We start from the raw sequence: 26,752 nt of genomic DNA, 5'->3' as shown, positions 1-26,752 counted from the left end.
TCGCTCGGCCGCGGCGACGTCTCCGCTCTGAGCGCGACGAGGCGCGCCAAATAGCCGCGGCTCATCTCTCCGCGCCAGCCACGCCAGGCACAGCGCGCCTTCGCGGGTCCTGCGGCGCTGGCGGCGTGCCCTCGCCCGTGACTCGCCCCCTGACAGCGCCTCTTCTTCTGCTGCGCCCTCGCTCCGCCTCGCCGTCGGCCAACTTATCAGGCTAGAAGACGGAGCAGCATCGCAGGAGCAGCACCAGCGCAGCCTTTCTTTCTCCCTCATCCTCCGCCTCGAGTTCGTCGGCCCCGCACAGCAAGCAACGCGCGGTTGGCCCGTGCCTCGCGCTATCGTATCGCCGCCGCCATGCGCCCCGCTCTCCCTCTTGGCGCCCTCGTGCGCGGCCACACTTGCGTCCGCACCACCACCTCCATCACAACCTTCAGACGCCCGCTCGCAACCATGGCGCCCGGACTCGTCGACGGCGCCGCTGCGCCCGCCTCGCTGCCCATCGCCGCCGGCATGGCCGCCGCACCCGTCGCCGCGCCGACGAAGAGCAGCAGCCACGTCATGCACCGGCACCTCGGCGTCATGCCGCTCAAGGCCATCCGCGCAGAGGGCTGCTACATCTACGGCGAGAATCGTCGTTTCTTGGACGCGTGCGGCGGTGCGGCCGTCGTGTCGGTGGGCCACGGAGACAAGCGCATGATCGCGGCCCTGACGGAGCAGTTGAACTCCGTCAACTACGTGCACTCGGGCAACTGGGCCACGGACTGCAGCGAGGAGCTGGCCGAGGTGCTGTGTGCCGAAGCCAACGAGCGTGGCGGCGACTTTGCTCGCGCGTACTTCGCTTTGGGCGGCTCTGAGGCTGTTGAGAGCGCCGTCAAGCTTGCCCGGCAGCACTTTGTCGAGAAGGGCGAGCTGCAGCGCACGAACTTCATTGGCCGTGACCAAGGTGCTTGCGGTACGCATACTGCTGCACTTTGATCACACTGACGCACTCTGCACCAGGCTTCAACGGCAACACGCTGGGCTGCCTCGGTGCGTTGCGAGTCGCGCGCTTGGCAATATCACGCTGACCATCTCGTGCAGCACTGGGAGGCCACAAGGGCCGCCGCAAGCACTTTGAGCCGATGCTCGCGTCGGGCGCCTTCCACAAGGTCTCGCCTTGCTATGCGTACCGCCACCAAAAGGAGGGCGAGAGCGAGGCCGAGTACGTGGCGCGCCTCGAGACGGAGCTCGAGGCCAAGTTCCAGGAGCTTGGGCCGGAGACCGTCGCGGCATTCTGTGCCGAGACTGTGGTGGGCGCGACGACCGGATGCGTGCCCGCGGTTAAGGGCTACTTCCAGGCCTGTCGTCGAGTCTGCGACCGTCATGGAGCGCTGTTCATCCTCGACGAAGTCATGTCGGGCATGGGCAGAACTGGTGTGTTCTCTTGACCCGTCAGCGACTTCCTCGGCTGCTGACGACACTCGAAAGGCACCCTCCACGCTTGGGAGCAAGAAGGTGTGATCCCGGACATCTTCACCGTCGCCAAAGGTTGGTGACATCGCGAGGGCGCACGTCGACACATGGCTGACATACGCCTTCCTCAGGCATCAGCGGCGGGTGCGTGGAGCTCATTAAGACGTCCAGCCACAGACACAGGAATGGCTAACACATGCTCTCCACGCAGATACGCGCCCCTGAGTGCCGTGCTCGCCAGTCGCAAGGTCATCGAGCCCATCGAGCGCGGCAGCAAAGTGTTCGTCAGCGGCTTCACCTTCCAGTCCTACAGCTGCGGGTGAGTCTGAGCTTGCCGTGTCTCAGTCCAGACGCCAGGCTGACCCCGTTCTAGCACTCGCGCCGGACTTGAAGTTCAGAAGATCCTGAAGTCGGACAGACTCGTCGAGCGCTGCGCAGAGATGGGCGTCTTCCTCGAGGCCGAGCTGCACCGCTGCCTGGACGACCAGTGAGCGCCGTCTCGCCCCGATGCGATCGCAGAATCTGACGCGAGAGCCTCGCAGCCCGAACGTCGGCAACATTCGCGGCCGCGGCCTCTTTTGGGGCGTCGAGTTCGTCGCCGACAAGGGCACCAAGGAGCCGTTCAGCCCCAAGGTCGGGCTGTCCAGCCGCGTCGTCGACGATGCGATCTCGAAGGGCGTCGTCATGTACACCGGTGAGCTTCAGCGTTGCCTCGCTCAACCTGTCGTGCTGACGCTCTCCTTTCAGGCTCGGGCACTGCGGACGGCGTCGCCGGCGACCACATCCTGATCTGTCCCCCGGTACGTGCGCCGGAGACTGCGCGGCGACCTCGGCACTGACCGCTGGGCTGCGATGCAGTACACCATCACACGCGAGCAGCTCACTGAGGTCGTCGAGACGCTCCGTGCGGCGCTCGACGATGTCCTGGCGCAGATCTGAGGCTCACAATCGGGCAGACGAGGCGACGGGCGCAGAGGGCTTGGGGGACCGAGGTCACAGACACATACACATGCGGGGAGAACGACGTGCATTCATGATCGAGGTGAAGAGAGTGACGAGGGGTTGCAGCAGAAGCCCACGAGGGCGTGCGAGACCGACCAAAGAAAGCGCAGTGACGGGCGACCGGGATACAGAGCCGGAGTGCGGCGAGACGAAGCGATGAGCAAGCAGGAATGAGAGGTGGGTCAGGGCCAAGGAGAGAGGTGCGTGCTTGCAGCCGCTCAGAGCAGGATGAAGGCGCCGGCGCCGAAGGCCGCCGCGACGGCGAGAAGCGACAAGGCCGGGGCCGTTGCGGCGTCAGGACCGCCGCCGGTCGAGGCGCCGCTACCGGTGTTGCCGCCACTGCCTCCACCGCTGCCGCCGCTGCCGCCGCCGCTGCTGCTCGCCGTGCTCGACGGCAGCTGAGGCGTGAAGACGGCAGTGGGTGCCTGATTACCAGCAATGCAGCTCGCCGTCGCTGCGGCGGCGTCGGCGTCGTTGTTGGTGGGGTCGGCGCGGAGCGTGGCCTGAGTGTCGAAGTTGCATGCGTTGGCGCTGGGCTCGTTGCGGAACAGCTGCCAGTACGCATCGAATGCCTGTGGGATAGTTGTCAGCGGCGTTGCAGCCAGTCGACGCGGCTCACTTACCCAGCTCAAGCGCTGCGCCGGCGCGCACATGCTCCAGTTGCCGTAGACACCCGCGGCGCCATCCGCAGTCAAGGCCTCGTCGCAGCCCACAGGCGCGTCGTTGCGATCAAGCAGGCCGCACACCGAGTCGAAGAGCGTGCCAATGGCGTCCGAGTCGCCCGCGGTGCGCGTTGTCGGCAGGCAGGACCATGCGCTGTCCTCCATGCACTGGCAGAGCTGAATGTCGGGCGTCGGCGGCAGTGCCTCGGCCGCCAAGAAGCTGTCGCTCTGAGACGGGCAGGTCGTCGACGTCGTCGGCTCGGGCGACGGAGGGGCCGCAGGTCCGGTGGCGTTTCGGAACTGGTCGGCGAGCGCACCAAAGTCGCTGCGCTGGCGCACGTCTCCGTCGTTTCCGGCATCACTGGCAAACGCCACGATGCCGTAGTCCCGACCAGCCGCTTCCGGGTCCTTCGGGAAGTAGGTAAAGGCCACTCCTCCACTGAAGGAGTCCGTCATGGGAGGCGAAAAGAGAGCCGCCACCTCGGTCCACGGACGCGCGTCGGCGCCCTGCGTCGCACACCCGAACTCTGCAAAGTAGGTGGCCACTGGCAGCTGCTCGAAGTCAGATGCCAGGTCGTCGAAGCCTGCAGCCGCAGCATTTGAGTTGCCACACCTGCAGCGGGTCAGCGTGTGCTCTGGCTGCGCAGCGAGCCCTCTTTCCACTAACCAGCTATAGCTGTTGATTCCCAGCAGGTCGACGGCCTCAGCCTCGTCGCCGCACGAGAGGTAGCGCGCAACGCTGGAGCGGCGTCCGGACGGGCCAGAGGGCCCGTCGGTGGCCGAATAGGCGACAAGCGAGCTTCTACCGCGCGAACGGAGATATGACTTCACGTCACGGACGGCAGCGCGCACAAAGGGCAGCGCGGCGGTGGTGGCGTCGGTTGTGACGACTTCGTTAGCCACGTTGTAGGCCAGGACATTGTCGTACTGGCCGAACGCCTCGACGGTGGAGAGATACTGCTCCAGAAGTGCCGTGTCCCACGAGGGCTCGGCGCGATTGATGGAGCCATTGACGGGCAGGCCGAGGTCGAGAATGACGTAGATGCCCTGTCGCAGCAGCGTGAGCAATGAGCAGCCACAAGAGCACGACACACTCACAGCCTCCTCAAAGGTCCGCATGCAGCTCGAGTGGTCCCGCTGCGAATCGACAGAGTAGACGCGGATCGTGTTGACGCCCAGCTGCTGCAGGTAAGGCACGTCGCGCGTGCAGGCCGCCGGCAGCGCGAGGGGGTCTTCGAACGAGGTGGGCTCCTGTGGGCAAAGGGCATGAGCGTCTCCGCATCGACTGTTGCAGGTCTGGCCTCGACGTACCGGGAAGCCGCCCGTCTCCGAGTCGCTCTCCGTCGGCGCTGATTCCTGATATGCGATGCCCTTGATGTAGAAGCGCGTGCCATCGGGCCGGTACAGGTACTTGCCGCGGCTGGAAGGTGGATACCAGCGTCAGCACAGATCTTGCCGCAACTGCCCACGGACACAGCTGGCCAGGTTCGTGGCTGGCTAGTGTCACAGCTGGCTCTGCCACTCACCGCGTGATCTGGTCAATGCCCGCCACACGGGCCGGCAGCACGGCGAGTGCCGCGAGCGCCGCCGCGACGCAGAGCGAGGCGAGACGCATGCTGTGCGTGTGAGGGCGCGTCGAGCTGCGTGCGTCGAGGATGCTCGATGGTGCGGCGAACGAGCGGCGACGAGCTTGCGAGGCGCTGATGTGGTGGAGAGGAGGATGGCGGCGAGTGCCGCACTCTGGACCCGTGAGGCCAAGGTGCCAGGGGACGCTAGCCGCGCCGCGCCGCGTCATGCGCACCAGATCCGCGGCACGGAGGGCCCCCTCAGGGCCGCTCTCCTGACGCAGCAAGTCCGGCCGCCGTCATCTTGCGTGGCAGCTGCAGAGCTGCACACCGCACGATTGAGCTGCCATCCTGCTGCTGCCTCGACGTCGCCCTCGATGCCTCGGTGTCCAGGTGCGCTCAGACTGGCGGTCGCGCGCCCCGCACGGCGGCACAGCCGCAGCGCAGCGTGCACGAGGTGCGCCGTGCCGCCGTCTCGGAGCGGCGGAACCCCGCGAGCGCGCGGCGCACGTCTGCGCATCTGCCAAGCCGTGCAGGTGCGAGCGGCACGCACTTGGCCGCCATCATGCTCGGCCGACCTCAGCTGCCCTTCTCCACCTTCACGCTGACGCTGCTTGCGGCCCGCGCCGTTCGTTGACGCTCGGCCATGGCACGACCTGCCTGTGCGTCAGGGCCGAGCCTGCACGCGCGAAGTCGCAACGCACGGCAGCGCTCCGGCGCGACGGCTCCGCAGACCGCGGCACGGGTCCAGCTGGCCGCGCTGCCGCCTTCCGACCATCCTTCAACCGCTCCCAGGCCGTTCGGGCGCGAGATGAAGTGCTCAAAATCTCGCTGTGACAGAGCTCGATGCGACTTGAAGAGCTCTTCGTCAGAGCAAAGGCGGCAGCGGGCAGCCCACGCAACGCTCGGCTGACCCCCACGAGGGTCTCAAGCCCTTGCGCGCCGGCGCGGCCGTAAGAACTGCCTGAGCAGAGGCACCGCACCAGCGGTGGCAGACGCGCTTGATGCCTTGACAGGCGAGCTTCAGGCGCGGCTTCCGAGGCAAGCTCACGATGCAGCGCAGCGGCAGTGCGCAGCGCTCAGCATCAGACATCGACTCGCTTGTCATTCTTCTGCAGATCCGCGAAAAGAGAGGGAAGAGAGAGACGCCGGCGGCGCCGCGGGCAGGGCAGCAGAGCGCGCTTCCGACGCGACGCCAAGCCCCGAGGCGGCATCGGCATCGGCTGCTTCGGCCCGCGGCTGCCAGCTCGTGGTTCGCGCTGCACCCTTGACGAGCGCGCTTGCGACTTTCTTTCGCAGCTCGCCAAGCCTTGGCCTTGCTCGCGCGCTTTTCAGGTCCTGTCAGGCCACGCTGCTCTCAGCAGTGTGCAGCTGTCTTCTTTGCCGCTCCTTCGGCGGCGTGAGTTTGTGCTGGCTGGCAGCGCGACGACGGTCACCGTCTCGATGGTTGGAGGCAGCTCGAGGACGCTGGGGCGCCAGGAGAAAGCGCCATGCCGCGTTGAGCAGGGCCTCGCCGCTTTGTGCGCCGCTTAGGCACAGATGGCTCGCTGCCAAGTTGCCGCAGAGGAGGGGCTCTGTCTATTTGTGGGTCCTCTCAGCGCCCCTCTGCGCGCGAGAGAGGAGGCGCAAGACCCGAAAATGACGACGAGGCGAGGCCTGCACTTGACCTTCAGGGGACCTCAGCTGCCTCGGCCCATCCCCATCGCGTTGCCGCCTCGGCAGCGGCGTCGCCCTTGATCCGAGAGCAGAGTAGCCTCGTCAACACGCCGAGCGCTCGGCCGAGCGCACAGCTTGAGCCCCGATGCGCCGTAGCGAGCCACGCGCGTCGACTGCACGCTGAGCCGCTCTGCGGCTCGGCGACCTCCTGAAGGCGCTCGGAGTGCAAGTGTGGCGGATCAGCGCGCTGCAGCCGCCGCAGGCGTGACATCAGCCGGTATGGCTCTCATGCGCCAGATTCGCGCAGCGGGCGAGCACCACAGCATCGCAGCTCCCAGCGAGCTCACGAAGGAGGTGCGAGCGCAGGCGCAGCGAGCGAGGCGCCGAGCTGCCCATCTGCCGCTGCCATGCCTCGCCGACAGCGGAGTTGCGGCGTCGCGGGCGAGCGGCACTGGACGAGTGTGCGTGCGCCAGCCCCTGAGCAGCTGCACACCATCACGCGCGCACGGCGTGCAGGCGCGCGCAAGGGTCCGACGCTCCGAGACGTGCTCAAAAATCGCGCGCGCAGAGCCTCGCATCGCCGTCGCAGCAGGTGAGGCTGCTGCTGCTGTAGCTTGCAAATACCAGCTGCCGGGAAGCGTGCGCTGCGTCGCGGTGTCAAGGCGAGCGCTCGCCGTGGTGGTCGCTCGGCGTGTGTGCGTTTGCGATGATTCGACGATCTCGCTCCGCGCCGCGCCGCCGATGGCCTGCCTTTGCCGCGCGCGGCTCGGCGTTGCGAGGGCGCACACTCGCGCTGCGCCCGGCTGGAGGCTGTGTCGCGAGGCGTAGCGCGGCACAGGGGTGCTGTGCCCTGAGCCGGCGGCCGGCCAGTGCCCGCCCTGTGCGCGCCGGCGCCTCCTCGCGCCTCCTCGCTCCGCGCTGACCGCTGCTGCTGGCGGCCGGCCGCTGGGCTGGTGCTGCCGCCCTGCGCGGCACTTCTGGCAGGGCTCGCGATGCGCGGCGCAGCGCCACGCGCGCACGCGCAGAGCGCAGGCAGAGGCACGCCGAGAGCCGTGCGGCCGCGGGCGTGATGTGCTGCCGGCCTGCGCTGCTGGCTGGGCTGTGCTTTGGCGTGGCAGGCCGGCGCTCCGCCGCGCGTTGCTCTGCGAGTGCAGCCGGCGCCCCTCGCTGCTCACGCTGTGCTCGTCGTCGCCTCTCCCTTCCCCTCCATCCACTCATTCTCGGCGCCTCACTCACCCCGACCCGGCCGCCTTCTCTCGGTCACCTGTCTGCGCGCGTCTCCGCCGCCTCGCGAGCCTCTTCGCGCTGCGCTCCGTGCCCCGGTGGCATCTCTCTCGCACCGCGCGCATCCACCACCTGACGTCTCTGCGCGCCCGCTCCTGAGCGCCACACGCCCCGCGCATACCTGCGCACCGCAGATCTCTCTCTCCACTCTCCACACTCACCGCACCTCGCCAAAAGCAGTCGTGCGTGCAGCGCCAGGCTCGCCCGCCACGCGCCCGCTCTGACGCCTTCACAGCGGCACTCGCGTCCCAGCAGCTCGCAGCTGCGCCCGCCGCCATGTCGCACTACCCTGCGCCCGGCGCGCCCGGCGGCCCGCCGCCAAACCCTTTCGCGGGCGCCTCGGCGTACCACGACGACGCCAGCGAGGCCAGCGGCTACGGCCGCCGCGACACGTTCCAGTCCGAGGGCAGCGTGGCGGAGCTGATCCCGGGGCAGGGCTACGACGGCAGCGAGTCGTACGAGGGCGGCGGCGCCAACAACGGGCCCTACTCGCAAGAGTCGTACTCGCAGCGCGGCGGCAATGCATCGGCCGGGCCCGGCGGCTACGGCGGCAGCTACGCGGCGTCGGGCGTCTCCAGCCCGTACACCGACTACCCCGCCGGCGGCTACCGGCAGCGCGAGCCGTACCCGGCGTGGACCGTCGAGCACCAGATCCCGCTGGCCAAGGAGGAGATCGAGGACATCTTCATCGACCTCGCCAACAAGTTTGGCTTCCAGCGCGACTCGATGCGCAACATGTACGACCACCTCATGATCCAGCTCGACTCGCGCTCGTCGCGCATGAGCCCGGCGCAGGCGCTCGTGACGCTGCACGCCGACTACATCGGCGGCGAGAATGCCAACTACCGCAAGTGGTACTTTGCCGCGCAGCTCGACCTCGACGACGCCATCGGCAAGGCGCAGAACCCGGGCCTCGGGCGCGCCGCCTCGATGGCGCGCGGCGGGCGCGGCGGCCGGCGCGGCGGCAAGGCGGCCGCGGGCAGCGCGCACGCCAAGTCGCTCGAGAGCGCCGCGACGCGCTGGCGCGATGCGATGAACCGCATGAGCGACTACGACCGGCTGCGCCAGATTGCCCTCTACCTGCTCTGCTGGGGCGAGGGCGGCCAGGTGCGCTTTGTGCCCGAGTGTCTGTGCTTCATCTTCAAGTGCGCCGACGACTACTACCGGTCGCCCGAGTGCCAGAACCGCATGGAGCCGGTGCCCGAGGGCCTGTACCTGCGCGCCGTCGTCAAGCCGCTGTACCGCTTCCTGCGCGACCAGGTCTTCGAGGTCATCGACGGCAAGTTCGTCAAGAAGGAGCGCGACCACGACCAGATCATCGGCTACGACGACGTCAACCAGCTCTTCTGGTACCCCGAGGGCATCGGCCGCATCGTGCTCAACGACAAGACGCGCCTCGTCGACGTGCCGGCGAACCAGCGCTTCATGAAGTTCGACAAGATCGACTGGAACCGCGTCTTCTTCAAGACGTACAAGGAGAAGCGCAGGTGAGTCCGTGGGCGAGCGGCCAAGCTTAATACGCTCTGCTCACGCATCCGCAGCTTCTTCCACTTGCTGGTCAACTTCAACCGCATCTGGATCCTGCACATCTCCGTCTTCTGGTACTACACGGCGTGAGTCGCGCCGCGCGCACCGCCCGCCGCATCACGCACTGACCCTCGTGCAGCTACAACGCGCCCAAGATCTACAACCCCTCGGGCGCCGCGACAAATCCGCAGCTCTGGTCCGCCGCCGCGCTCGGCGGCGCCGTCTCGACGATTCTCATGATCTTTGCCACGCTTGCCGAGTTCTCCTACATCCCGACGACGTGGAACAACACGAGCCACCTCGCGCGGCGCATGGCCTTCCTCGCCGTGTGCCTGGCCGTGACGATCGGCCCCGCCGTCTACATCCACGGCATCGCCACGGACAAGGACAGCTCGATCTGCAAGATCCTCTCCATCGTGCACATTGCCGTCTCGGGCTGCATTACGGCGCTCTTCTCGCTCGTGCCGTCGGGCCGCCTCTTCGGCGACCGCGTGGCGGGCAAGGCGCGCAAGTACCTCGCCAACCAGACGTTCACGGCCAGCTACGCGCCGCTGGAGAAGAACCGCCGCGTGTTCAGCTTCCTGCTCTGGGGCCTCATCTTCGGCAGCAAGCTCACCGAGAGCTACTTCTTCCTCACGCTCTCGTTCCGCGACCCGCTGGCCATCATGATTACGATGCGCGTGCAGGGCTGCAGCGACAAGTACTTTGGCACGGCGCTCTGCGCCAACCAGGCGGCCTTTGCGCTGACGGCGATGATGATCATGGACCTCTGCCTCTTCTTCCTCGACACGTTCCTGTGGTACGTCATCTGGAACACGGTCTTCTCCATCGGCTGGTCCTTCTCGATGGGCCTCTCGATCTGGACGCCGTGGAGCGACATCTTCCAGCGCCTGCCGAAGCGCATCTACGCCAAGCTGCTCGCCACTGCCGACATGGAGATCAAGTACAAGCCCAAGGTGCTCGTGTCGCAGGTGTGGAACGCCATCATCATCTCGATGTACCGCGAGCACCTGCTCTCGATCGACCACGTGCAGAAGCTGCTCTACCACCAGGTGCCGTCGGGCGACGAGGGCAAGCGCACGCTGCGCGCGCCCACGTTCTTCATCAGCCAGTCGGACAAGGGCCTGAAGCCCGAGTTCTTCCCCAAGGGCTCCGAGGCCGAGCGCCGCATCAGCTTCTTCTCGCAGTCGCTCACCACGACGCTGCCCGAGGCGCTGCCCATCGACGCCATGCCCACGTTCACCGTGCTTGTGCCGCACTACGGCGAGAAGATTCTGCTCTCGCTGCGCGAGATCATCCGCGAGGAGGACCAGAACACGCGCGTGACGCTGCTCGAGTACCTCAAGCAGCTGCACCCCATCGAGTGGGACAACTTCGTCAAGGACACCAAGATCCTCGCCGAGGAGACGAACACGCTCGCGGGCGCGTCGCCGTTCGGCGGCGACGACGAGAAGAGCGGCACCAAGAGCTCCAAGACGGACGACCTGCCCTTCTACTGCATCGGCTTCAAGAGCGCGGCGCCCGAGTACACGCTGCGCACGCGCATCTGGTCGTCGCTGCGCGCCCAGACGCTCTACCGCACCGTGTCGGGCTTCATGAACTACAGCAAGGCCATCAAGCTGCTCTACCGCGTCGAGAACCCCGAGGTGGTGCAGCTGTTCGGCGGCAACACGGAGAAGCTGGAGCGCGAGCTGGAGCGCATGTCGCGCCGCAAGTTCAAGTTTGTCATCTCCATGCAGCGCTACTCGAAGTTCAACAAGGAGGAGCACGAGAACACCGAGTTCCTGCTGCGCGCGTACCCGGACCTGCAGATTGCCTACCTCGACGAGGAGGCGCCGCGCAAGGAGGGCGGCGAGTCGCGCTGGTTCTCGGCGCTCGTCGACGGCCACTCGGAGATCCTGCCCAACGGCAAGCGCCGGCCCAAGTTCCGCATCGAGCTGCCCGGCAACCCGATCCTCGGCGACGGCAAGTCGGACAACCAAAACCACGCCATCGTCTTCCACCGCGGCGAGTACCTGCAGCTCATCGACGCGAACCAGGACAACTACCTCGAGGAGTGCCTCAAGATCCGCTCGGTGCTCGGCGAGTTTGAGTCGTTCAACGTGTCGAACCAGAACCCCTACGGCGCGGGCCACGCCGAGTTTGCCAAGGCGCCCGTGGCGATCCTCGGCGCGCGCGAGTACATCTTCTCCGAGAACATCGGCATCCTCGGCGACGTCGCCGCCGGCAAGGAGCAGACGTTCGGCACGATGGCCGGCCGCGGCCTGGCGCAGATCGGCGGCAAGCTGCACTACGGCCACCCGGACTTCCTCAACGCCATCTTCATGACGACGCGCGGCGGCGTGAGCAAGGCGCAGAAGGGCCTGCACCTCAACGAGGACATCTACGCCGGCATGACGGCCTTTGGCCGCGGCGGCCGCATCAAGCACGTCGAGTACTACCAGTGCGGCAAGGGCCGCGACCTCGGCTTCGGCACGATTCTCAACTTCACGACGAAGCTCGGCAACGGCATGGGCGAGCAGATGCTCTCGCGCGAGTACTACTACCTCGGCACGCAGCTGCCCGTCGACCGCTTCCTCACCTTCTACTACGGCCACCCGGGCTTCCACATCAACAACATCCTCGTCATTCTCTCCGTGCAGCTCTTCATGTTCACGCTCGTCTTCATCGGCACGCTCAACTCGCAGCTGAGCATCTGCGAGTCGACGAACAGCGACTACCAGGTGGGCACAGGCGGCTGCTACTACCTCAGCCCCGTGTTCCAGTGGATCCGGCGCACCATCATCTCGATCTTCCTCGTCTTCATGATTGCCTTCCTGCCGCTCTTCCTGCAGGAGCTGTCGGAGCGCGGCGCCGTGTCGGCGGTGATCCGCCTGGCGAAGCACTTCCTCAGTCTCTCGCCCGTGTTCGAGGTCTTCAGCACGCAGATCTACAGCCACTCGATCATCTCGAACCTGACGTTCGGCGGCGCGCGCTACATTGCCACGGGCCGCGGCTTCGCCACGACGCGCCAGTCGTTTGCGCTGCTCTACTCGCGCTTCGCCGGCCCGTCGATCTACTCGGGCATGCGCCTGCTGCTGCTGCTCCTCTACGTGACGCTCACGCTGTGGATTCCGCACCTGATCTACTTCTGGATCTCGATTCTGGCGCTCTGCATCGCGCCGTTCCTCTTCAACCCGCACCAGTTCAGCATTCCCGACTTTATCATCGACTACCGCGAGTTCCTGCGCTGGATGTCGCGCGGCAACTCGCGCTCGCACGCCAACTCGTGGATCGGCTACTGCCGCCTCAGCCGCACAAAGGTCACGGGCTACAAGAAGAAGCGCCTCGGCCACCCGAGCGAGAAGCTGGCGGGCGACGTGCCGCGCGCCAGCTGGCGCACGATTGCGTTCGCCGAGATCATCGGCCCGACGTGCCAGGCCGTCATCTTTGCCGTCGCGTACGCCTTCGTCAAGTCGTTCCACGAGCGCGGCGACCCGCCCATGGGCGCCATCGTGCGCCTGGCCATCATCGCGCTCGGCCCCATCGTGTGGAACGCGGCCGTGCTGCTCATCCTCTTCATGGTCAGCATGTTCCTCGGCCCGGCGCTCGGCAACTGCTGCGCCAAGTTCGGCTCCGTCATGGCGTCGATTGCGCACGTGTTTGCCTTCATCGGCTTTGTGGCGTTCTTCGAGTTCCTCTGGTTCCTCGAGCTGTGGAACACGTCGCACGCCGTGCTCGGCCTCATTGCCGTCATCATGATCCAGCGCGCCATCTTCAAGATTCTCATCTCGCTCGTGCTCTCGCGCGAGCTCAAGCACGACGAGACGAACCGCGCCTGGTGGACGGGCCGCTGGTACGGGCGCGGCCTCGGCGGGCACGCCTTCAGCCAGCCGGCGCGCGAGTTCCTCGTCAAGATCATCGAGATGTCCCTCTTCACGGCCGACTTTGTCACGTGCCACATCCTGCTCTTCGGCCTCTCGATCCCGCTGCTCATCCCCTTCATGAACCGGCTGCAGTCGATGGCGCTCTTCTGGCTGCCGCCGAGCCGGCACTCGCTCGCGGCGCCCATCTTCAGCCTGCGCGCGCGCAAGCAGCGCCGCTCGATCGTCATCCGCTACGGCATCCTCTTTGTGCTGAGCTTTGCCGTGTTCGTCGCGCTCATCGTGCTGCCGATCATCTTCTCCGACACGCTCGACATCAACTGCACGCTCTGCAAGAACCTCTGAGCGAGCGGCGCTGTCTCCCTTCTCCCTCCCTATACACGGCGCCGCACTGCTGCGCGGCCGCCCCGCCCTTGCACCCCCACGCCCACACGCCTCACGCCTCTCTCTAGCCGGCGCGCCTCTGCGCCCCCTCTCCCTACACGCTGTCGCTACAACGCATCCCTTCTCTGTCTCTCTGCCCCGAATCTGACGCGCAATGAACAACGACCTAAGACCCAGCACAGTGTGAGGAGCAGCCGCATGCAGCAGCGGTGCACAGCACGAAGCGCCTGACTTGGCTGGCGGCAGTGCTGGAGCGTGTGGACGTCGGCACCACCACTGCCCAAGCAAGGCAAGCCTGGCAGCGGAAGCGGCATCGGCAGCAGCCGCAGGCGGGGTCGAGGCATAGGCGCGCCGCGGCGGTCCGCGTTGAGCGCGTGGGAGCAGACTCTTGGCGGCGGCGTGCCTGGCGCTGATTTCCAAGCGCCGTGCCACGTGGCGCTGCCCGGCCATCGCCGGCGCCGCGGCGGCGGCGCTGCTCCCAGCCAGTCATGGCAGCTCACCGTGCCGCACACCTCTGCCTCTCACCACCTACACCTCTCACTCCGCATCTCTCATCATGCGTCCGACTGCTCCCGCACACAGCGGCATGCCCACAGGCACCAAGTACATGGGCTGGTGGGGCGCCATGGGCGGGCCCAAGCAGAAGGGCATCGTGCAGTACTGTGAGTGTGCTGGCGACGGGCGCGACGGGGAGAGGGCGTGTGCGCCACGGGCGGCAGAGGCGCCAGAGACCGGCTGGGGACGGTGCGCGCTGAGAAAGACAGACCGGCGAAGAAGAGTCTTCTGCGATGGGCGCACAGCAAGTAAAGCCATCCCGCACCAGGCACGCACAGCAGCGAGGGCCTCTGGCGCTGCCATGCCGACGGGGCGCAGCCTCGCCACTGCTCTTGAGCCCTCCCTCGAGGCCAGCAAGTGCACGCAAGGGCTGTGGGATGCTACAGAATGCGACCGCGCGCGGCTTTGGCATCTCGCATGCAGCGCGCGCGATCTGCGATGCCTGGTTGGCCCACTGGCCGGCGGCGAACGGCAGCTGTCTCGCTTCAAGCGCCAGTCGAAACGGCGGCGCTGCGCTCTGTTGCCGCGAATGGAGCGACGGCACAGAGCGCATCTCCCAGCACTGCATGCCAGAGCCGTTCGTGCCTCAGCTGCGGTCGCTTGCGCCCGGCGTATGTGCACTGCCACACCTATCAAGTCTGCGCTGCGACAGCGCAGGGCGGGGCCGCACATAGAGGTGCCGCAGTGCTGTTTGCGACCAGTGTGGTGCAGCCCAGAGCTTCGCAGCGACCTGCGCATTGGACAGGCAGCCCCCCTTCCTTCCGACCGCCTGCTTTGCCTGCATGCTGACCACGTCTCCTGTGCCGCTTTGCGTGCAGCCATCTCGCCGTTCCAGCAGAACCCGATGGCGGGCGCGCTCAAGGGCTACCTCTTCTTCGGTTACAAGCGCATCATGGCGCAGGTGCCGTACTTTGCCGTGCCCTTCGGCATTGGCTACGCCATCGTGAGTCGCTGCACGCAGGAAGGTACCTCGCGTCGAGGCGAACAGCTGCTGACGGCGTGCTTGACGCGGCAGTACTCGTGGGGCGTGAAGAAGAACGAGTGGTACAACAGCAAGGAGGGCCACCGCCTCACGGCCGAGCACGACGAGTAGACGTGCTGCTTGCCAACATGAGGAGGGATCGCGCGCGTGGAATGGACCCATTGCGTATGCCCACGGCGTGCGTTGAGGGAGGAGAGGGAGTGCCGCGGTCTTCACACAGTTGTCAGCGCGGAACGTGCGCAGAGCGTCGTGGGGCTGCTGCCGACTGAGGCCTCGAGCCACAGCTAGAGTGTGCTGTTGCTTCGACTACGCTGCGCCCATGGGTCGCTCGGCGCCCGAGAGGGTCGGGCTGAGCAGCCGATGCCGGTCCGTGCATCGCACTGGCGAGCCTGGCGCGGAGCTGCGCGATGCGGATGTCCGCCGGTGCATCCGGCGCTCGGAGCACCGCTTTGAGCGGCGCGCGGGCCCGTCTGCTCCACGGCGAGCCTGGCGTGCGCGGCCTCTCTCGCGACACCGCTGCTGCTCGCTGCTGCCGCCACACGGCCGCGTCAGGTGTTGGTGAGGCGGCGGCTTGACTCCGACTGCTGCTGTGCGGCAGCATGTCTCACGGTGCCGCGGCGGTGTGTGGAGAGGCCTGGCCTGCGCTGTGTGTCCCGCAGGCGGCCCACGGTGATGGTGACGGTGCGTCTTGCGGCGGCGGCGGCGCGCGACTCGCTCGGCGCGCCGCCGCGGCGTGTGACGCGCTTGGCGTGGGCGCGGCGCGTGTGTTGCTCTGCCGCCCGCGGCTCGCCTCCCGTCCACCACGCCCCGTCCGCGCAGCATGTCCTCCCTCGTCTCTTCCGATCCCATCGCTGCGCCCGCAGCAGCAGCGGGCACAAATGGCGCCGCCGCCGCCGCCGCCGCCGCCGCACCGCCCGTGTGGCAGAACCCCTACGCCAACCACCGCGCCCTGAGCGCAGAGGAGGCCGAGCTGCTGGGCGAGTACGCGCGCCTCGCCGACACGATCCGCCGCGTGAGTAGGGTGCAGCGTACTTAGCGAGGCAGGGCATGTGGCCAGGCAAGAGGCGGGGCAAGGCTGCCGCGCGCTGGCGCACGACTGGAAGCGCGCCGTGGCCGAGTCCGGGCGACGGCGCGGCAGCAGCCGGGCAGCAAGCAGTCTTACTGCCCGTACGGAGGGCACATGGCTCGTCCCGCAGCGGCCGCTGCGACGCACATTTGCGCCGGCGCTGTGGGCTCGCGCTGCTGTGCTCGTCGGAGCGCCGCAGCTTGGCCCTATACATGGCTCGCTGGCGGTGTGAGGCTGGGCGAGGCCGTGCCAGGTGGCCGTCTGCGGGCTCATCGCTGCCGATGCTGCGCAGGCATTTCTGCAGGTGTAGACGTGCTGTGAATGCGTCTGCCCTCGCGCCAGCGCAACCATGCGTCGGCTCGTCTGCCTCGGCTCCTCGCGCTGACGCCTCGCCCGTGTCGCCTGTAGATCACCCAGATCTCGGCGCCCCTCTCGTCGCCCGCGCGCCACGCGTCGCTGCTGACGCAGCTGCGCGTGCTGGAGCGCAAGATGGGCCTCGTGCTCACGCTCTTCAAGGCCTCCGTATGGGCGCTCGTCGTGGAGCAGCAGGACCTGGCCGAGGAGGAGGAGCGGCGGAGGGAGGAGGAGGAGCGGTGGGAACAGCAGGCAGCAGGAGGGGACGAGACGGCGAGATATGAGTACTAGGCACGGCCGGCTCGGACGGAGCAGGCCGCTGAGCGCTCAACGCGGCGCGAAACGCTCCTTGCGGGCCAGCAGGGCTTGCATCTCCACCTCTGGCGCTCTCTCGCAACGCTCCTAGCGGGCCAGGGCTTGCGCCTGGACCTTTCGCTCTCTGTATTTGTAACCTCGACCAACTCATACCTTCTCTGCACTCGCCACGCTCCAGCGCGCGTCTCACACAGACCAGGCCGAGCGGTGATGCGTGACGTGAGGGTGTCATTGCCCAGCGGCGTCTGTTGCCGTGCCTGCCGCCGCCTTGCCCTTCCCGACGCCCTTGGCGCCCTTGGCGCCCAGACGCGCCGCCCGTGCGGCGCGCATCTGCTCTAGCCGTGCGCGCAGGGCCGTGGCGCTGTGCAATAGAGTGGAGAGTCAGCCCAAAGTCGTCGGTGCGGCTGCCGCCGTGATGCCATACCGCGCGCTGCTGCGCGTGCAGGCGACCTCGGCGTGTCTGCGGCCAGCGAAGCACGGCGGCTCTGACAAGCTCCGCGCCGGGGCCGGTGCAGCCCTGCAGGCTCACACGAACACGCCTCGCATGCACAACTCACCGTTCCTCGACCTCCTCCTGCTCGCGCTGCTCCTCCATCAGGCGTCCAAAGATCTCCTCCTTCTCCTCCCGCTCGAGGCGCTCGCGCCTCTCTTCCTCTGTCTCCTTGATCTCCGGCTCCGGCTGCTCCTCCTGCACCACGGGCGCAATGCCGCCGCCCGGCCGGCGCAGCTGCGGCGCCACCTCCGTCGTGCTGTCGATGTAGCGCGGCGCCGCGGCCTCGGCTGCCTCGGGCGCATTGAGCACCTCGGCCTCGAAGGCGGCCCACTCCGGATCCTCCTCTGCTGCCTCGTCTGGTACAGCTGCTGCCGGTGCCTCGTCTGCCTCCGGCTCTGCACGAGGGCGCTTGCGTGCCTCGTCGCCCGCCTCGTCGCCGGCTGCGTCTGCGGCGCGTTTTGTGCCGCTGGCCGACGCCTCTGCGCTCTGCTGCTGCTGTGCGCGCGCCTGCTGCTCCTGCTCGGCCCGGATGCGCGCCACGTTGCCGCGGTGGCTCTTGGAGGCGACGTGTGCGGCCCAGAGCGCCTCGTGCTTGACGGCGGCGTAGGCACAGGCACTGCAGCGCAGCGCGCCCGAGCGCGGGTGGTAGCTGGCGTGCGCGTCGTGGATGCGCGGCGCGGCGGCGCTGGAGGAGGAGGCGGCGCGCAGCAGGGAGCGGGCGTCGGCGGGCATGGTGTGTGAGGGTGTCGGGCGAGGTGGGGGTGAGAAGGAAGAGCGGCGGGCATGCCGGGCGCAGCGCCGGGTCGTGTCGTGCGCGCTGCGCCAGCAGGGAGAGATGCGCCGCCTCGCACCGCCGCGCCTTGCAGTTGCCTTCCACCTCCACACCTCTCGCACCCCTCCTCGACGCGCGCTGCTTCATCAATTCACACAGCGGCCATGGACCAGCAGGCATTCCGTGCGCTCCTCTCCACGCCCCGCGCCGGCGCCTCGGGCAGCGGCGCAGCGCCCAGCGGCAGCGGCGCCGGCGCGGCGAGCAGACACTTCGGCGCCGCCAAGCGCCGCCGCGAGTGCGTCGCTGTCTCGCACGCACGGCCGCGCTGCACAACTGACGCACTCCTACAGGCCGGCCGCATCCACCTCGCAGATCACCGCGCGCGACCTGGCGCCACGCTCCGTCGCCTCGTCGTCGGCGGCGCCCAAGCGCTCCGCGGCGCCGGCGACGAACAGCGCCACGGGCGAAAAGTACGTCGACCGCGCCACGGCGCGCCGCGAGGGGCGCGACGAGGAGAATGAGTTCGCCCAGGTCGAGCGCCTCAAGGCCGAGTTCGAGCAGCGCATGCAGAACGTCGGCGAGGAGGAGCGCGCGGCGGTGAGTTTGAGTTGACTGAGCAGGGCAGGCAGCGAAGGAGAGGAGGCGAAGCCGTGTGCGGCCGGGAGAGAAGACAGCAGAGCCATGCCTGCCGTCGCCGCTGCAGCACCTCTCGGCGGCTCTGCGTGCTACTGAGGCTCCTTCTCACAATCTCTTGCTCTCCAGCTGGAGCAGCAAATGGCCTTTCTCGGCGGCGATGCAAAGCACTCGATCCTGGTGCGCGGCCTGGATTACTCTCTGCTGGCACAAGAGCGCGCACGTGCCGAAGGCGGCGACGGCGGCGCTGCCGACGATGACTTGGAGTCCGCGTACGCCGCTCGTGGCAAGGCCGAGGCCGAGGCCGCTTCTTCTGCCCCTGTGTCGGGAGAGAAGGAGGGTGTCCTGGCAGAGCTCGCGAAGCGCAAGCTGGAGGACTCGTCCGCGAGCAAGTTCCGCCCCATCGGCGCGAAGAAGGAAGAGGAGGAGAAGCCAGAGTACATCTGGAAGGACGGCAAGCGCATGCGCAAGAAGCGCAAGGTTGCGCCGCCGCCGCAGCAAGTGAGCGAGGACGAGCTTGCTGCAGCCGCTGCGAAGGAGAAGGATGCGAGGCAACAGGCGGCGAGGAAAGAAGACAGCAGAGCCATGCCGCCACCGCCGCCGCGCATGTCCGCGGCATCGCGCGACAAGAAAGGCACAGCACGCAGCGAGCAGACGAGCTCGGCGCAGAAGAGTGACAGTGTCCAGCCGAAGCCTGCTGCAACGGCAGCGGCTCTACCGCCGCCAGCGTCGAAGAAAGCCGAGAGGCCCGAGGAAACGTCTCCTCAAGCCGCTCCGGAGCCGGCGCCTGCACCTCCGCAGCCTGCAGCAGCCGACTCGGACTCGGACGATGACTTGGATATCTTCGCGGGCGCCAGCGAGTGGACCGGCGTGCCCGATGGCGACTCAGATGACGATGGCGGCGACGCCGCGCCGGCCGCAGGATCCTCGGCTGCACCACCACTTGCTGCCTCGGAGGACGCCGCATCGGCACCCAAGAAGAGAGATTGGTTCGCCGGCGTCGGCAGCGCCTCTTCCTCCGAGCCGACACCGGAGGAGCGCAGCGCCACCGAGGCAGGCGAGGCAGGCGAGGCACGCGCACTGATGGAGCGCGTGCGCGCCGCTGCGCCGGCGGAGGAGGCCGAGGAGCCAGAAGCACGGCCGGGCCGACTGCAGGGTCTCTCGTCCTCGGCCCTGCCCGCCGAGGTATCGCGCGAGCTGCTGGCGCGCGAGACCGAGGCGGCGCGCAAGCTCGAGGAGAAGAAGGCCGCGGGCTGGAAGAAGGGCAAGAAGAAGGGCAAGGAGGAGAAGAAGGGCGGCGCGGCGGACGACGACGAGTGACGGGTGCGGAGAGCGGTGCAAATCTATGATCCCTGGATTTGTGCTTTTGAGAGGTGCGATGTGCGTGTGTGTAGGAGAAGAAGGAAGTGGGCAGAATACAGGAGAGCAGATCTAGGTGGGGTTGCTAGACGGTAAAGAGAGAAGCGATGCGCCTGCATGGCGGCAGCATGGAGGCTAGAGATAGGCCTGACTGAGCCCGAGACTCCGCGCCGAGGCGACGAAGCGGGCGTCGGGCTGCGCTCGGCAGACATACGTCTCGGCCGCGCTTGAGGCGGTCCAGTGAAGCTGCAGCGGCCGGCCAGCCTTTACTGTGCCTTCAGCGACGCCTGCTTCTCGCGCTTGGCCGCGGCGCTCTTCTGCGCCTTGGCCTTGGAGTACGTGCGCTGGTAGACTGTGCGTCGTTTGCGCGTAAGCATGCCGCCAGACCAGCTCTCCGCAAGCACGAGAGACTCACAGGCAATGAAGAGGAACAGGTACGAGCTCAGCACGGCGCAGCCCGCAATGGCTGCGTACTCCTTGCCCGCGCAGTCGCCACACGTGAAGCGCGTCTTGCCGAAGCGCTTGTATGCGACTGTGCGTGCGGAGTCAGCTGCTGGTGCGAGGGTGCGGCACAGATGGACGCACAGTGCGTGAAGCTGGCGAAGAAGACGACGCCGAGGTCGAGCACGAACTGCGAGGGAGCGCATTAGCCAGCGAGCTGGTTTGCTGCGTGAGCACCGGCGCGCACCTGGATGATCTGCGTCGTCGTGACGATGCGCTTCCACGGGCAGCGGACCTTGATGGCAGTGAGGGCGTAGTATGCGTACTGCGCAGCGCTCCGAGTCAGCCGGGGCAGCGTCAGGCAAACTCGCGCGTGCGCTAGAGACTGACCATGATGAGGTGCACGAAGAGATTGAGGCAGATGACCACCCACGACACGGACGTCTTGCCGTGCAGCTGCGAGAAGCACAGCAGCGCCGTGGCCGAGTGGTGGTACACATGCAGGAACGCTGAATCGCGAGCGCGTCAGCAAGCTGTGCAAAGAGAGAGCAGAAGCAGCGCAGCTCCGCTATGCAGAGCGGAGAAGGCCACGCGCGAGCTTCAGCGGGCCACTTCATCCAGAAGCAGCGCGCGCTCGCGGCTGCCAATGCGCAGAGCTTGAAGCCCGCCTCGCACGTTCCGCGCACCTGCGCGCACCCATCTCCCAGCCAGGCGCTGCCAGAGCGGCGAAGCACAGCTTCAAGCAAGCAAGTCCAGAGCAGCGCGTGCCATGCCAGCGTGACGCGGCGCGCTCTTCGCCGGACGTGACGCCGAGCCTTGGTTTGCCAGCTCCTGCGCGCGCCTGGGTGGGCAGCATGACCTGCGGCCTCCAGCTCGCGAACGGGCTCACTCGCCGGGCATGGCAGCTCCAGCGCTCCTCGAGCGTCTTGCGAGCCCGAGCTTCCGAGCGCGCGTGCGCTCAGGAAGCTGTGTGCGTTGCTCTGAAGAGCGCGCGTCCGAAGCCAGCGCGTCTCACGAGCTTCGCCCCTGCCGCTCAAGCGCGCGCGCCTACGCCTCGCTCTCCCTCAGGGCCACGTTCAAACTCACCAAGCGGCTTCTTCTTCAGCACCAGGAAGACGGTGTCGACGAGCTCATCTGCCCACGCGCACGAAAGCGTCAGTCCCTGCGCGCAACACACGCGCGCCGAAGGCCCTAGCGTCAGGGCGGAAGCAAAATGGCCGCCCTGCGTCGGTGCCTTCATGCGTGGCCGCGCCGGCCCGAGTGGCCTGGGCGCTGGGAGAGAACGCACAGTACTTGAAGTAGTAGTTGATCTGCGCCCACGAGGTTAGCGCGTGCTCCAGACGAGCACCCAGGCGCAGCTCACAATGTAGAACGTCTCCAGGTGCTGTGCACGCAGCAAACACGACGCGTCAGCTTTCCTCTCTTCTCCTCCTCCACCACCACCCCGTTGCGACGTGCGGCACGCACCGACGTCCAAGCACCCTCGCCGCAGATGGCGTAGAAGAAGCCGTTGCGCCGCCAGATGGGCAGGATCTCCTCGAGCATGAGCGCCAGCAGCAGGCCGCTGCCTGCCGAGAGGAGCACGTTCTGCGCGTGCCTCGCGTCAGCCTGCGTCGCCGGCAGCAGCATCGCACGCGCGCGCGCGCCCTCACGTGCACGAAGAAGGGCCACTTGAGGCTCTTGGAGAAGGCGTCGCGCGAGCGCATCGCCTCGCGCCCGCCAAAGATGAGCGCCAGCCAGGCGGCGATGGTGGCCGCGGCGCCGGTGGCCGTGCTGAGCGGCGTCGCGCCGGGCTGCCAGCTGTAGAGCGCGAGCGGCGCGGCGCGCAGCGAGGCGGGCAGCAGCGCGAGCGTGGCGTCGTATATGGGCGTCGAGGGCATGGCGGGCGAGGGTGGTGGAGAGGAGCAAGGTGGGGACAGCGGCGGGCGGAGTCGAGTGGGACAGGCAGCGCTCGCGCTGTCCACGCGCGCCGGAAGAAGCAAGGCGCGCGCCAGGCACACAGCGTGGCGCCCGCATCGCTGCGCGCCGCACATCTCTCGCTCTCTTGCGCCAGCCGACCGGTCTCCCTCCTCAGGCCCAGAACCGCGGCTCATGATGCTCGCTGAAGTTGCACTCGCGTGCCTGCAGAAGCAGCCTTCATCCAAACCACGCCCGAAGAAGCGCTCAGGAGAAGGGTACGTCGCCCCTCGATGCGCGCTTGCCCTCGCTTCGGCTCGGCGTGCCGAGCACGCCGGAGAGCGAGAGCGCGAGGCGTGTTGCTTTTCGCCGTTGGGGCGCGGCGCGATGCGCGCGATGCGCTTCATGCGGCAGCCACACGGCACTCCAGCGCTCCACGCAGCGCAAGGCGGCGGCCGCTCGGTTCGATGCTGCTGGCATCGCCCTGCCTGCACTTCTTCCGAACGCCATCGCACCTGCTCTGGGCGTCTGCAGCGCACAAAGAGAGGCCTGAGGAGCACATGCGCTTCCTGAGCGTCTCGTGTCTTGGGGCGCGGCCGGCAAACACGCCGTGCGTGCCTCGCTGCATCGCGTGCATCACAGCAGCATGCCGCGGAAGATCGAGGATACCTGGCGGGCGTGACAGCACCGCTCTCGGCTGGCAGCCGACAGCCGTCGAGGCCTGTCAGAGCACAAGCTGCATATGCTGCGAGCCGGCGACGTTCTGTGCTTCGAAGAGGATCAGGCTAGGGAACCGTGCCGCCGAGCTGGTGCCGGCGATCTGGCGCCCGGCGCAGCAAAGTGCGGCGGTGCGGCGCCGAGCGGCGCGAAATCGAGTTCAGGGTCCAGCGCATAGAGCAGTGTCTAGAGCAATCGGCGTGTGCCGTGCTGGCAGCCAGGCAGCACCAAGCACCCAAAGCCAGCCGTCAGCGTGCAGCGACCAGCCTCGGCACCCAAGGCTCGGCTTGCACCTCCAAGCCTTGAGGCACAAGAGCATGGAGTGCAGCCATGTTGCGGAGAGGCTTCCCGATCGCAGGCGCCAAAGCAGGGGCCAGCTCTGCGCGCTGCGACGTCTACATGCTTGCGTCCCCGTGCCGCCGTCGCCCGAGCCAGACTACAGCATCGCCTCTCTGCTCCCCTCTCACTCCAGAGTGGCCAGATTAAGACCGCCGGCGCACGCTGCTAGGCGCGCGCCGCAGCAGTCATGCTTATTTTAGGCCGGAGCGCCGAGGCGTGTGGGGTGCTGAAGAGCAGACCTGGAAGGGAGTGAGAGACGTGTAGTTGAGGTGTAGGTGAGGTGTGAGAGGAAAGAGCAAGTATGGACAAGGGCGACGATGCAAGTCGCGCCGTGGGAGGGGCAAATATGTGTGCGGAGCGCTGAGCCGAGGTATGTGGGAGGGAGTGGAGCGAGCTGTAGGAGAGGCAGAGACGAGACACAGAGCGCGCACGCTTAGAGCAGCGCAGCGCCGGCCAGGAAGGCACCGACGGCGGCAAAGGCCGTGGCGAGGCCGGTGCTCGGCACCAGGCCGGCCGCTCCGCCGGCCGAGGAGCCCGACGACGTGGCGGCGGCGCCGCTGCCGCTGCGCGACGACGTCGACGAGCCGCTGCGCGACGAGCCGCCGGTGGAGGCGGCGCTGCTCGACGAGCTGCTCGTCGTCGGGATGATCGAGGCAATGCCGTTGGCAATCGACGACGCGCGCACGCAGTTCGACGACGAGGGCGTCGAGTAGGCGGCCTGCGGCGTCGACTGGTCCGGGCTGGCGTTGATGAAGGTCTGCACGCCGCCGTCGGGCGCCGTGTACACGCTGCTGAAGTACTGCTGGAACGTCGACGTCTGGCCGTTGCCCTGCGGGTACAGGCCCGGCGGGTAGGCCGAGTCGGCGTCGCACGTGTCGAAGACGCCGTCGGTGTAGTCGCCCGGCATGACCCAGTTGCAGCCCATCTCGTCGAGCGTGTGCTGGCACTCGAGCGGCGTCGGCGCCACGTCGGTGCCCGCAATGCAGATGCGGATGCACACCTGGTTCGCCGCCACGTAGTTCATCCACTCCTCGTAGAACACATCCTTGCCCGACACGTTCGACGTCACGTTGCCGCCCACCGGGTTGCCCATGTTGGTCGCGCCGTGCGGGTCGAGCTCGCCGCCCATGTCTCCCGGCACAAAGTTGATCTGCGCACGGGGTCAGTCAGAGCGTCGGCCACTGCGGCAGCACACGACCACGCACCTTGGTGAAGTCACCGAGCGCCATGAGCTGGATGTACAGCGGCGTCTTGACAAAGTGCGCGCTCGTCACGGTGCCGTCGGGGATGACGCGCGCGTTGTTGCGCGCCTTGGTGCAGTACGCCACCGTGCGGTCCTCGACGTCGGCAATCGTCTCGCCGTCGGGCGGGCCGAAGATGCACCAGTCATCGACGCTGTTGACGGTGACGAGGCGCGCGTCGCTGGTCTGGTTGATGGGCGTGCCGAGCTTGGGCGCGCTCGGGTTCGTCGGCCCGTTGCGGTTCGCGCTCACGACGCCGGGGTAGTTGGGGTTGGGCGTGCCGTACTTGAACGGCTCCTGCGCGAGCGCCGAGCCGGCCAGCGCGGCGAGCACGCCGAACGTCTTGAAGGAGAGCATCTTGGCTCTGCGCGTGGGGGTCTGTGAGCACGGGCTGTGGTGCACCCTGGCGGCGCTGCCACTCACGAGAGCAAAGAGCGGGCAGGCGGAGCAGCAGAACAGAAGGGCGTGGAGAGTCGTGCGGGCGTGACGTGCAGAGGCGAGACGACGAGCGGCACGGAGTAGCGAAGAGGCGAGAGAGAGAGAGAGCGTAGTGGGGTGAAGGGAAGGTGGCAAGGGCGCGCCGCACGGCTAGTTGAGTGAATCCCGCCCCAGCCACGACGGCGCCGTGTGCGGTGCCGGCCGCGCACGCTGCACGCACACAGCACACAGCCCGGCGGCGCCGCTGCAGGCCGGCGGGCAGCGGCCGCGGCCGCCTGCGTGCTGCGGAGGCACAGCGGCGCATGTCATCTGCCGCTGCGCCTGCTGGGCGCCTGCCGCCGCTCGCTGCCGGGCCGCCGGCCGTGGGCGCGCAGCGTGCGTGCGGTGGGCGTGTTGCGCCGGGCGGAGGGGTCCCGCGGCGCTGCGGCGATGCAAACGACGAGAGGAGCTGCGCGTCAGGGCGGCGAGCGCATCAGCAGCCGCAGCAGGCACATCAGCAGCCGCGCAGCTGCAGCCCAGCGAGAGAAGGCCTCTTGATGCACTCTGCTGCCGAACGGCCGAGGTGTTGCACTCGGTGAAGACCGACACTCGCGGCGCGCATGGCCGGCCGGCGCACGCCGCCTGCGAGCGCCGCCTTCCGTCCTGCGTGCCTCATCGCGCCGCCCGCACGCCGCCGCCGCCGCCGCCGCCGCGCGGCCCGCCGGCGCAGAGCAGCGCGCACGCCGGCAGTCTCCGCGTTGCGGCGCTGCAGCCTGCACGCGCGCAGTGCGCCACGGCACGGCACCGGCTTGCTGCGGCAGCTGCGGCTCGGATGCCGGTGCCGTGCCGCCGGGCCGCGCACGGCGCGCACCACGAGGCGCCTCGCCATCTGCACATGCTCGCTCCTCTTCCGCCTCCGCACGCTGCTGCGCTGCCGCTGCGGCACGAACCTTCGCCGAACGCTGGCCTCATGCACCTTTGTTCTCTTCGCGCTGATGCTGCCGCCGCTGCACAGCCACGCGCTCCGCTGCTGGCGCTGCCGCGGCACCGCACTCCACTCGCTCCCGCAGCGCGCAGCCACACAGCCCCTGAGCATGAAGACACACCTCCTCACGCGCGGCGTGCGGGCTGAGATGGCGGCGGCGGCACGCATCGGGCGCCGCCGCCTTCAGCAAACGCCCGAGCACGGACGCATCCCGCCCTCGCGCCAGGGGTCAGTGCGCGCAGCAGAAATTATGCGCTTTCTCTGGGCCACGCTCCTGAGGAGGCTCGAAGCGGCTCGCATCCTCGGCTCAGGGCAGAGAGGAGAGGGGTGTAAAACGCCGTGTCGCTCAGAATCGAGGGGGACGGTCCGAGGATGGGCGACGTCTGCGCTGCGATGCTCCGCCTTCTTCTGGCGCGCAGCGGCGTGCAGCAGCAGCAGCGGAGGGACCCAGAGCGTGCAAGGCAGCTGCTCCGCACAGCCGCAGGCAGGGTGAGCGAGGAGGGTGCCTGCTTCTCCGCAGCCGCAGAGTTGCGGCGTGCAGCGGCACCACCTGCAGACCTGCTGTCTCCACAGAGCTGGCAGATGCTGGAGCGACGTGTCTGGCAAGACGGCTGCCCGAGGGCGCAATCAGCCTGCTCATGCCTGGACTGCGCCCAAGGGATCGGAGAGTGTTGGCGTCGCCGTCGCCCTCGCGCTGCAGCGGAACGAGACGCCGAGATACGCGGCGGAGTGCAGCTCGGCTGAGAGCAGCCAGCATGACATGCAGCAGCAGGTGCCACCTTGGCCACGGCGCGG

The 26,752-nt window shown here is 67.9% G+C and overlaps 11 protein-coding genes across 11 annotated transcripts; 7 read left to right on the top strand and 4 right to left on the bottom strand.

The window, feature by feature from the left end:
* Positions 1–151: 151 nt before the first annotated feature.
* On the top strand, positions 152–2,410 carry FA09DRAFT_329480 (aminotransferase). Its single transcript, XM_025742199.1, has 10 exons — positions 152–940; positions 997–1,026; positions 1,078–1,410; positions 1,465–1,524; positions 1,581–1,593; positions 1,661–1,768; positions 1,823–1,936; positions 1,992–2,143; positions 2,197–2,249; positions 2,308–2,410. Exons 1-10 carry the CDS (start codon positions 352–354, stop codon positions 2,386–2,388), a joined length of 1,533 nt encoding a protein of 510 aa, XP_025598696.1. The 5' UTR covers positions 152–351; the 3' UTR covers positions 2,389–2,410.
* Positions 2,411–2,436: 26 nt separating this feature from the next.
* On the bottom strand, positions 2,437–4,823 carry FA09DRAFT_329478 (hypothetical protein). Its single transcript, XM_025742198.1, has 6 exons — positions 4,640–4,823; positions 4,425–4,533; positions 4,212–4,364; positions 3,781–4,160; positions 3,075–3,726; positions 2,437–3,023 (listed from the first exon to the last, which is right to left on the bottom strand). The coding sequence occupies exons 1-6, from the start codon at positions 4,726–4,728 to the stop codon at positions 2,670–2,672; spliced, it is 1,737 nt and encodes a 578-aa protein (XP_025598695.1). The 5' UTR covers positions 4,729–4,823; the 3' UTR covers positions 2,437–2,669.
* A 2,685-nt stretch (positions 4,824–7,508) lies between these two features.
* FA09DRAFT_317885 (putative 1,3-beta-D-glucan synthase subunit) lies at positions 7,509–13,569 on the top strand. Its single transcript, XM_025740889.1, has 3 exons — positions 7,509–9,105; positions 9,160–9,231; positions 9,285–13,569. The coding sequence occupies exons 1-3, from the start codon at positions 7,895–7,897 to the stop codon at positions 13,351–13,353; spliced, it is 5,352 nt and encodes a 1,783-aa protein (XP_025598694.1). The 5' UTR covers positions 7,509–7,894; the 3' UTR covers positions 13,354–13,569.
* A 370-nt stretch (positions 13,570–13,939) lies between these two features.
* FA09DRAFT_329475 (putative ubiquinol-cytochrome c reductase complex 11 kDa protein) lies at positions 13,940–15,277 on the top strand. Its single transcript, XM_025742197.1, has 3 exons — positions 13,940–14,054; positions 14,766–14,890; positions 14,963–15,277. The coding sequence occupies exons 1-3, from the start codon at positions 13,949–13,951 to the stop codon at positions 15,038–15,040; spliced, it is 309 nt and encodes a 102-aa protein (XP_025598693.1). The 5' UTR covers positions 13,940–13,948; the 3' UTR covers positions 15,041–15,277.
* A 441-nt stretch (positions 15,278–15,718) lies between these two features.
* Positions 15,719–16,827, top strand: FA09DRAFT_329472 (hypothetical protein). The gene is made up of 2 exons (XM_025742196.1): positions 15,719–15,941; positions 16,404–16,827. The coding sequence occupies exons 1-2, from the start codon at positions 15,750–15,752 to the stop codon at positions 16,638–16,640; spliced, it is 429 nt and encodes a 142-aa protein (XP_025598692.1). The 5' UTR covers positions 15,719–15,749; the 3' UTR covers positions 16,641–16,827.
* A 107-nt stretch (positions 16,828–16,934) lies between these two features.
* On the bottom strand, positions 16,935–17,913 carry FA09DRAFT_329470 (hypothetical protein). Its single transcript, XM_025742195.1, has one exon. The coding sequence runs from the start codon at positions 17,887–17,889 to the stop codon at positions 17,218–17,220; it is 672 nt and encodes a 223-aa protein (XP_025598691.1). The 5' UTR covers positions 17,890–17,913; the 3' UTR covers positions 16,935–17,217.
* A 58-nt stretch (positions 17,914–17,971) lies between these two features.
* On the top strand, positions 17,972–19,917 carry FA09DRAFT_360151 (hypothetical protein). The gene is made up of 3 exons (XM_025745197.1): positions 17,972–18,224; positions 18,280–18,526; positions 18,692–19,917. The coding sequence occupies exons 1-3, from the start codon at positions 18,094–18,096 to the stop codon at positions 19,880–19,882; spliced, it is 1,569 nt and encodes a 522-aa protein (XP_025598690.1). The 5' UTR covers positions 17,972–18,093; the 3' UTR covers positions 19,883–19,917.
* Positions 19,894–22,254, bottom strand: FA09DRAFT_329467 (putative FEN1-fatty acid elongase). Its single transcript, XM_025742194.1, has 10 exons — positions 22,015–22,254; positions 21,830–21,949; positions 21,726–21,746; positions 21,651–21,672; positions 21,449–21,496; positions 20,753–20,871; positions 20,610–20,687; positions 20,507–20,552; positions 20,337–20,453; positions 19,894–20,273 (listed from the first exon to the last, which is right to left on the bottom strand). Exons 1-10 carry the CDS (start codon positions 22,240–22,242, stop codon positions 20,188–20,190), a joined length of 885 nt encoding a protein of 294 aa, XP_025598689.1. The 5' UTR covers positions 22,243–22,254; the 3' UTR covers positions 19,894–20,187.
* Positions 22,208–24,001, top strand: FA09DRAFT_262419 (hypothetical protein). The gene is made up of 2 exons (XM_025739750.1): positions 22,208–23,775; positions 23,985–24,001. Exon 1 carries the CDS (start codon positions 22,552–22,554, stop codon positions 23,512–23,514), a length of 963 nt encoding a protein of 320 aa, XP_025598688.1. The 5' UTR covers positions 22,208–22,551; the 3' UTR covers positions 23,515–23,775; positions 23,985–24,001.
* On the bottom strand, positions 23,841–24,888 carry FA09DRAFT_281492 (hypothetical protein; the record flags this gene model as incomplete). The annotated part of the gene is made up of 2 exons (XM_025739813.1): positions 23,841–24,464; positions 24,520–24,888. Coding segments are annotated over 2 exons (993 nt in total), but the record flags the coding sequence as incomplete, so codon positions are not given.
* An 823-nt stretch (positions 24,889–25,711) lies between these two features.
* Positions 25,712–26,584, top strand: FA09DRAFT_262191 (hypothetical protein). Its single transcript, XM_025739749.1, has one exon. It carries the CDS (start codon positions 25,968–25,970, stop codon positions 26,448–26,450), a length of 483 nt encoding a protein of 160 aa, XP_025598686.1. The 5' UTR covers positions 25,712–25,967; the 3' UTR covers positions 26,451–26,584.
* The last annotated feature ends 168 nt before the right edge of the window (positions 26,585–26,752 follow it).

The sequence above is a fragment of the Tilletiopsis washingtonensis genome, assembly GCF_003144115.1.
Source record: "Tilletiopsis washingtonensis strain MCA 4186 unplaced genomic scaffold FA09scaffold_9, whole genome shotgun sequence".
Taxonomy (NCBI): Eukaryota; Fungi; Basidiomycota; class Exobasidiomycetes; order Entylomatales; genus Tilletiopsis; species Tilletiopsis washingtonensis.
This window is presented reverse-complemented; position numbering and strand designations above follow the sequence as displayed.

Bases quoted from the DNA above. Each gene is read 5' to 3' on its own strand.
- FA09DRAFT_329480 (XM_025742199.1), top strand. From the start codon at position 352: ATGCGCCCCGCTCTCCCTCTTGGCGCCCTCGTGCGCGGCCACACTTGC. The intron at 941-996 runs GTGCTTGCGGTA...ACTCTGCACCAG, and splicing joins CTTCATTGGCCGTGACCAAG to GCTTCAACGGCAACACGCTG. The intron at 2,144-2,196 runs GTGAGCTTCAGC...CTCTCCTTTCAG, and splicing joins GGGCGTCGTCATGTACACCG to GCTCGGGCACTGCGGACGGC.
- FA09DRAFT_329478 (XM_025742198.1), bottom strand. From the start codon at position 4,728: ATGCGTCTCGCCTCGCTCTGCGTCGCGGCGGCGCTCGCGGCACTCGCC. The intron at 4,365-4,424 runs GTACGTCGAGGC...CTTTGCCCACAG, and splicing joins CGGAGACGGGCGGCTTCCCG to GAGCCCACCTCGTTCGAAGA. The intron at 3,024-3,074 runs GTAAGTGAGCCG...ACTATCCCACAG, and splicing joins CGGCGCAGCGCTTGAGCTGG to GCATTCGATGCGTACTGGCA.
- FA09DRAFT_317885 (XM_025740889.1), top strand. From the start codon at position 7,895: ATGTCGCACTACCCTGCGCCCGGCGCGCCCGGCGGCCCGCCGCCAAAC. The intron at 9,106-9,159 runs GTGAGTCCGTGG...ACGCATCCGCAG, and splicing joins ACGTACAAGGAGAAGCGCAG to CTTCTTCCACTTGCTGGTCA. The intron at 9,232-9,284 runs GTGAGTCGCGCC...ACCCTCGTGCAG, and splicing joins GTCTTCTGGTACTACACGGC to CTACAACGCGCCCAAGATCT.
- FA09DRAFT_329475 (XM_025742197.1), top strand. From the start codon at position 13,949: ATGCGTCCGACTGCTCCCGCACACAGCGGCATGCCCACAGGCACCAAG. The intron at 14,055-14,765 runs GTGAGTGTGCTG...CTTTGCGTGCAG, and splicing joins GAAGGGCATCGTGCAGTACT to CCATCTCGCCGTTCCAGCAG. The intron at 14,891-14,962 runs GTGAGTCGCTGC...TTGACGCGGCAG, and splicing joins TCGGCATTGGCTACGCCATC to TACTCGTGGGGCGTGAAGAA.
- FA09DRAFT_329472 (XM_025742196.1), top strand. From the start codon at position 15,750: ATGTCCTCCCTCGTCTCTTCCGATCCCATCGCTGCGCCCGCAGCAGCA. The intron at 15,942-16,403 runs GTGAGTAGGGTG...TGTCGCCTGTAG, and splicing joins TCGCCGACACGATCCGCCGC to ATCACCCAGATCTCGGCGCC.
- FA09DRAFT_329470 (XM_025742195.1), bottom strand. From the start codon at position 17,889: ATGCCCGCCGACGCCCGCTCCCTGCTGCGCGCCGCCTCCTCCTCCAGC.
- FA09DRAFT_360151 (XM_025745197.1), top strand. From the start codon at position 18,094: ATGGACCAGCAGGCATTCCGTGCGCTCCTCTCCACGCCCCGCGCCGGC. The intron at 18,225-18,279 runs GTGCGTCGCTGT...GCACTCCTACAG, and splicing joins GCCGCCAAGCGCCGCCGCGA to GCCGGCCGCATCCACCTCGC. The intron at 18,527-18,691 runs GTGAGTTTGAGT...CTTGCTCTCCAG, and splicing joins GCGAGGAGGAGCGCGCGGCG to CTGGAGCAGCAAATGGCCTT.
- FA09DRAFT_329467 (XM_025742194.1), bottom strand. From the start codon at position 22,242: ATGCCCTCGACGCCCATATACGACGCCACGCTCGCGCTGCTGCCCGCC. The intron at 21,497-21,650 runs GTGCGTTCTCTC...GCGCGTGGGCAG, and splicing joins CAACTACTACTTCAAGTACT to ATGAGCTCGTCGACACCGTC. The intron at 20,553-20,609 runs GTGCGCGCCGGT...GCTCCCTCGCAG, and splicing joins CGACGACGCAGATCATCCAG to TTCGTGCTCGACCTCGGCGT.
- FA09DRAFT_262419 (XM_025739750.1), top strand. From the start codon at position 22,552: ATGCGCGCTTGCCCTCGCTTCGGCTCGGCGTGCCGAGCACGCCGGAGA.
- FA09DRAFT_262191 (XM_025739749.1), top strand. From the start codon at position 25,968: ATGCTGCCGCCGCTGCACAGCCACGCGCTCCGCTGCTGGCGCTGCCGC.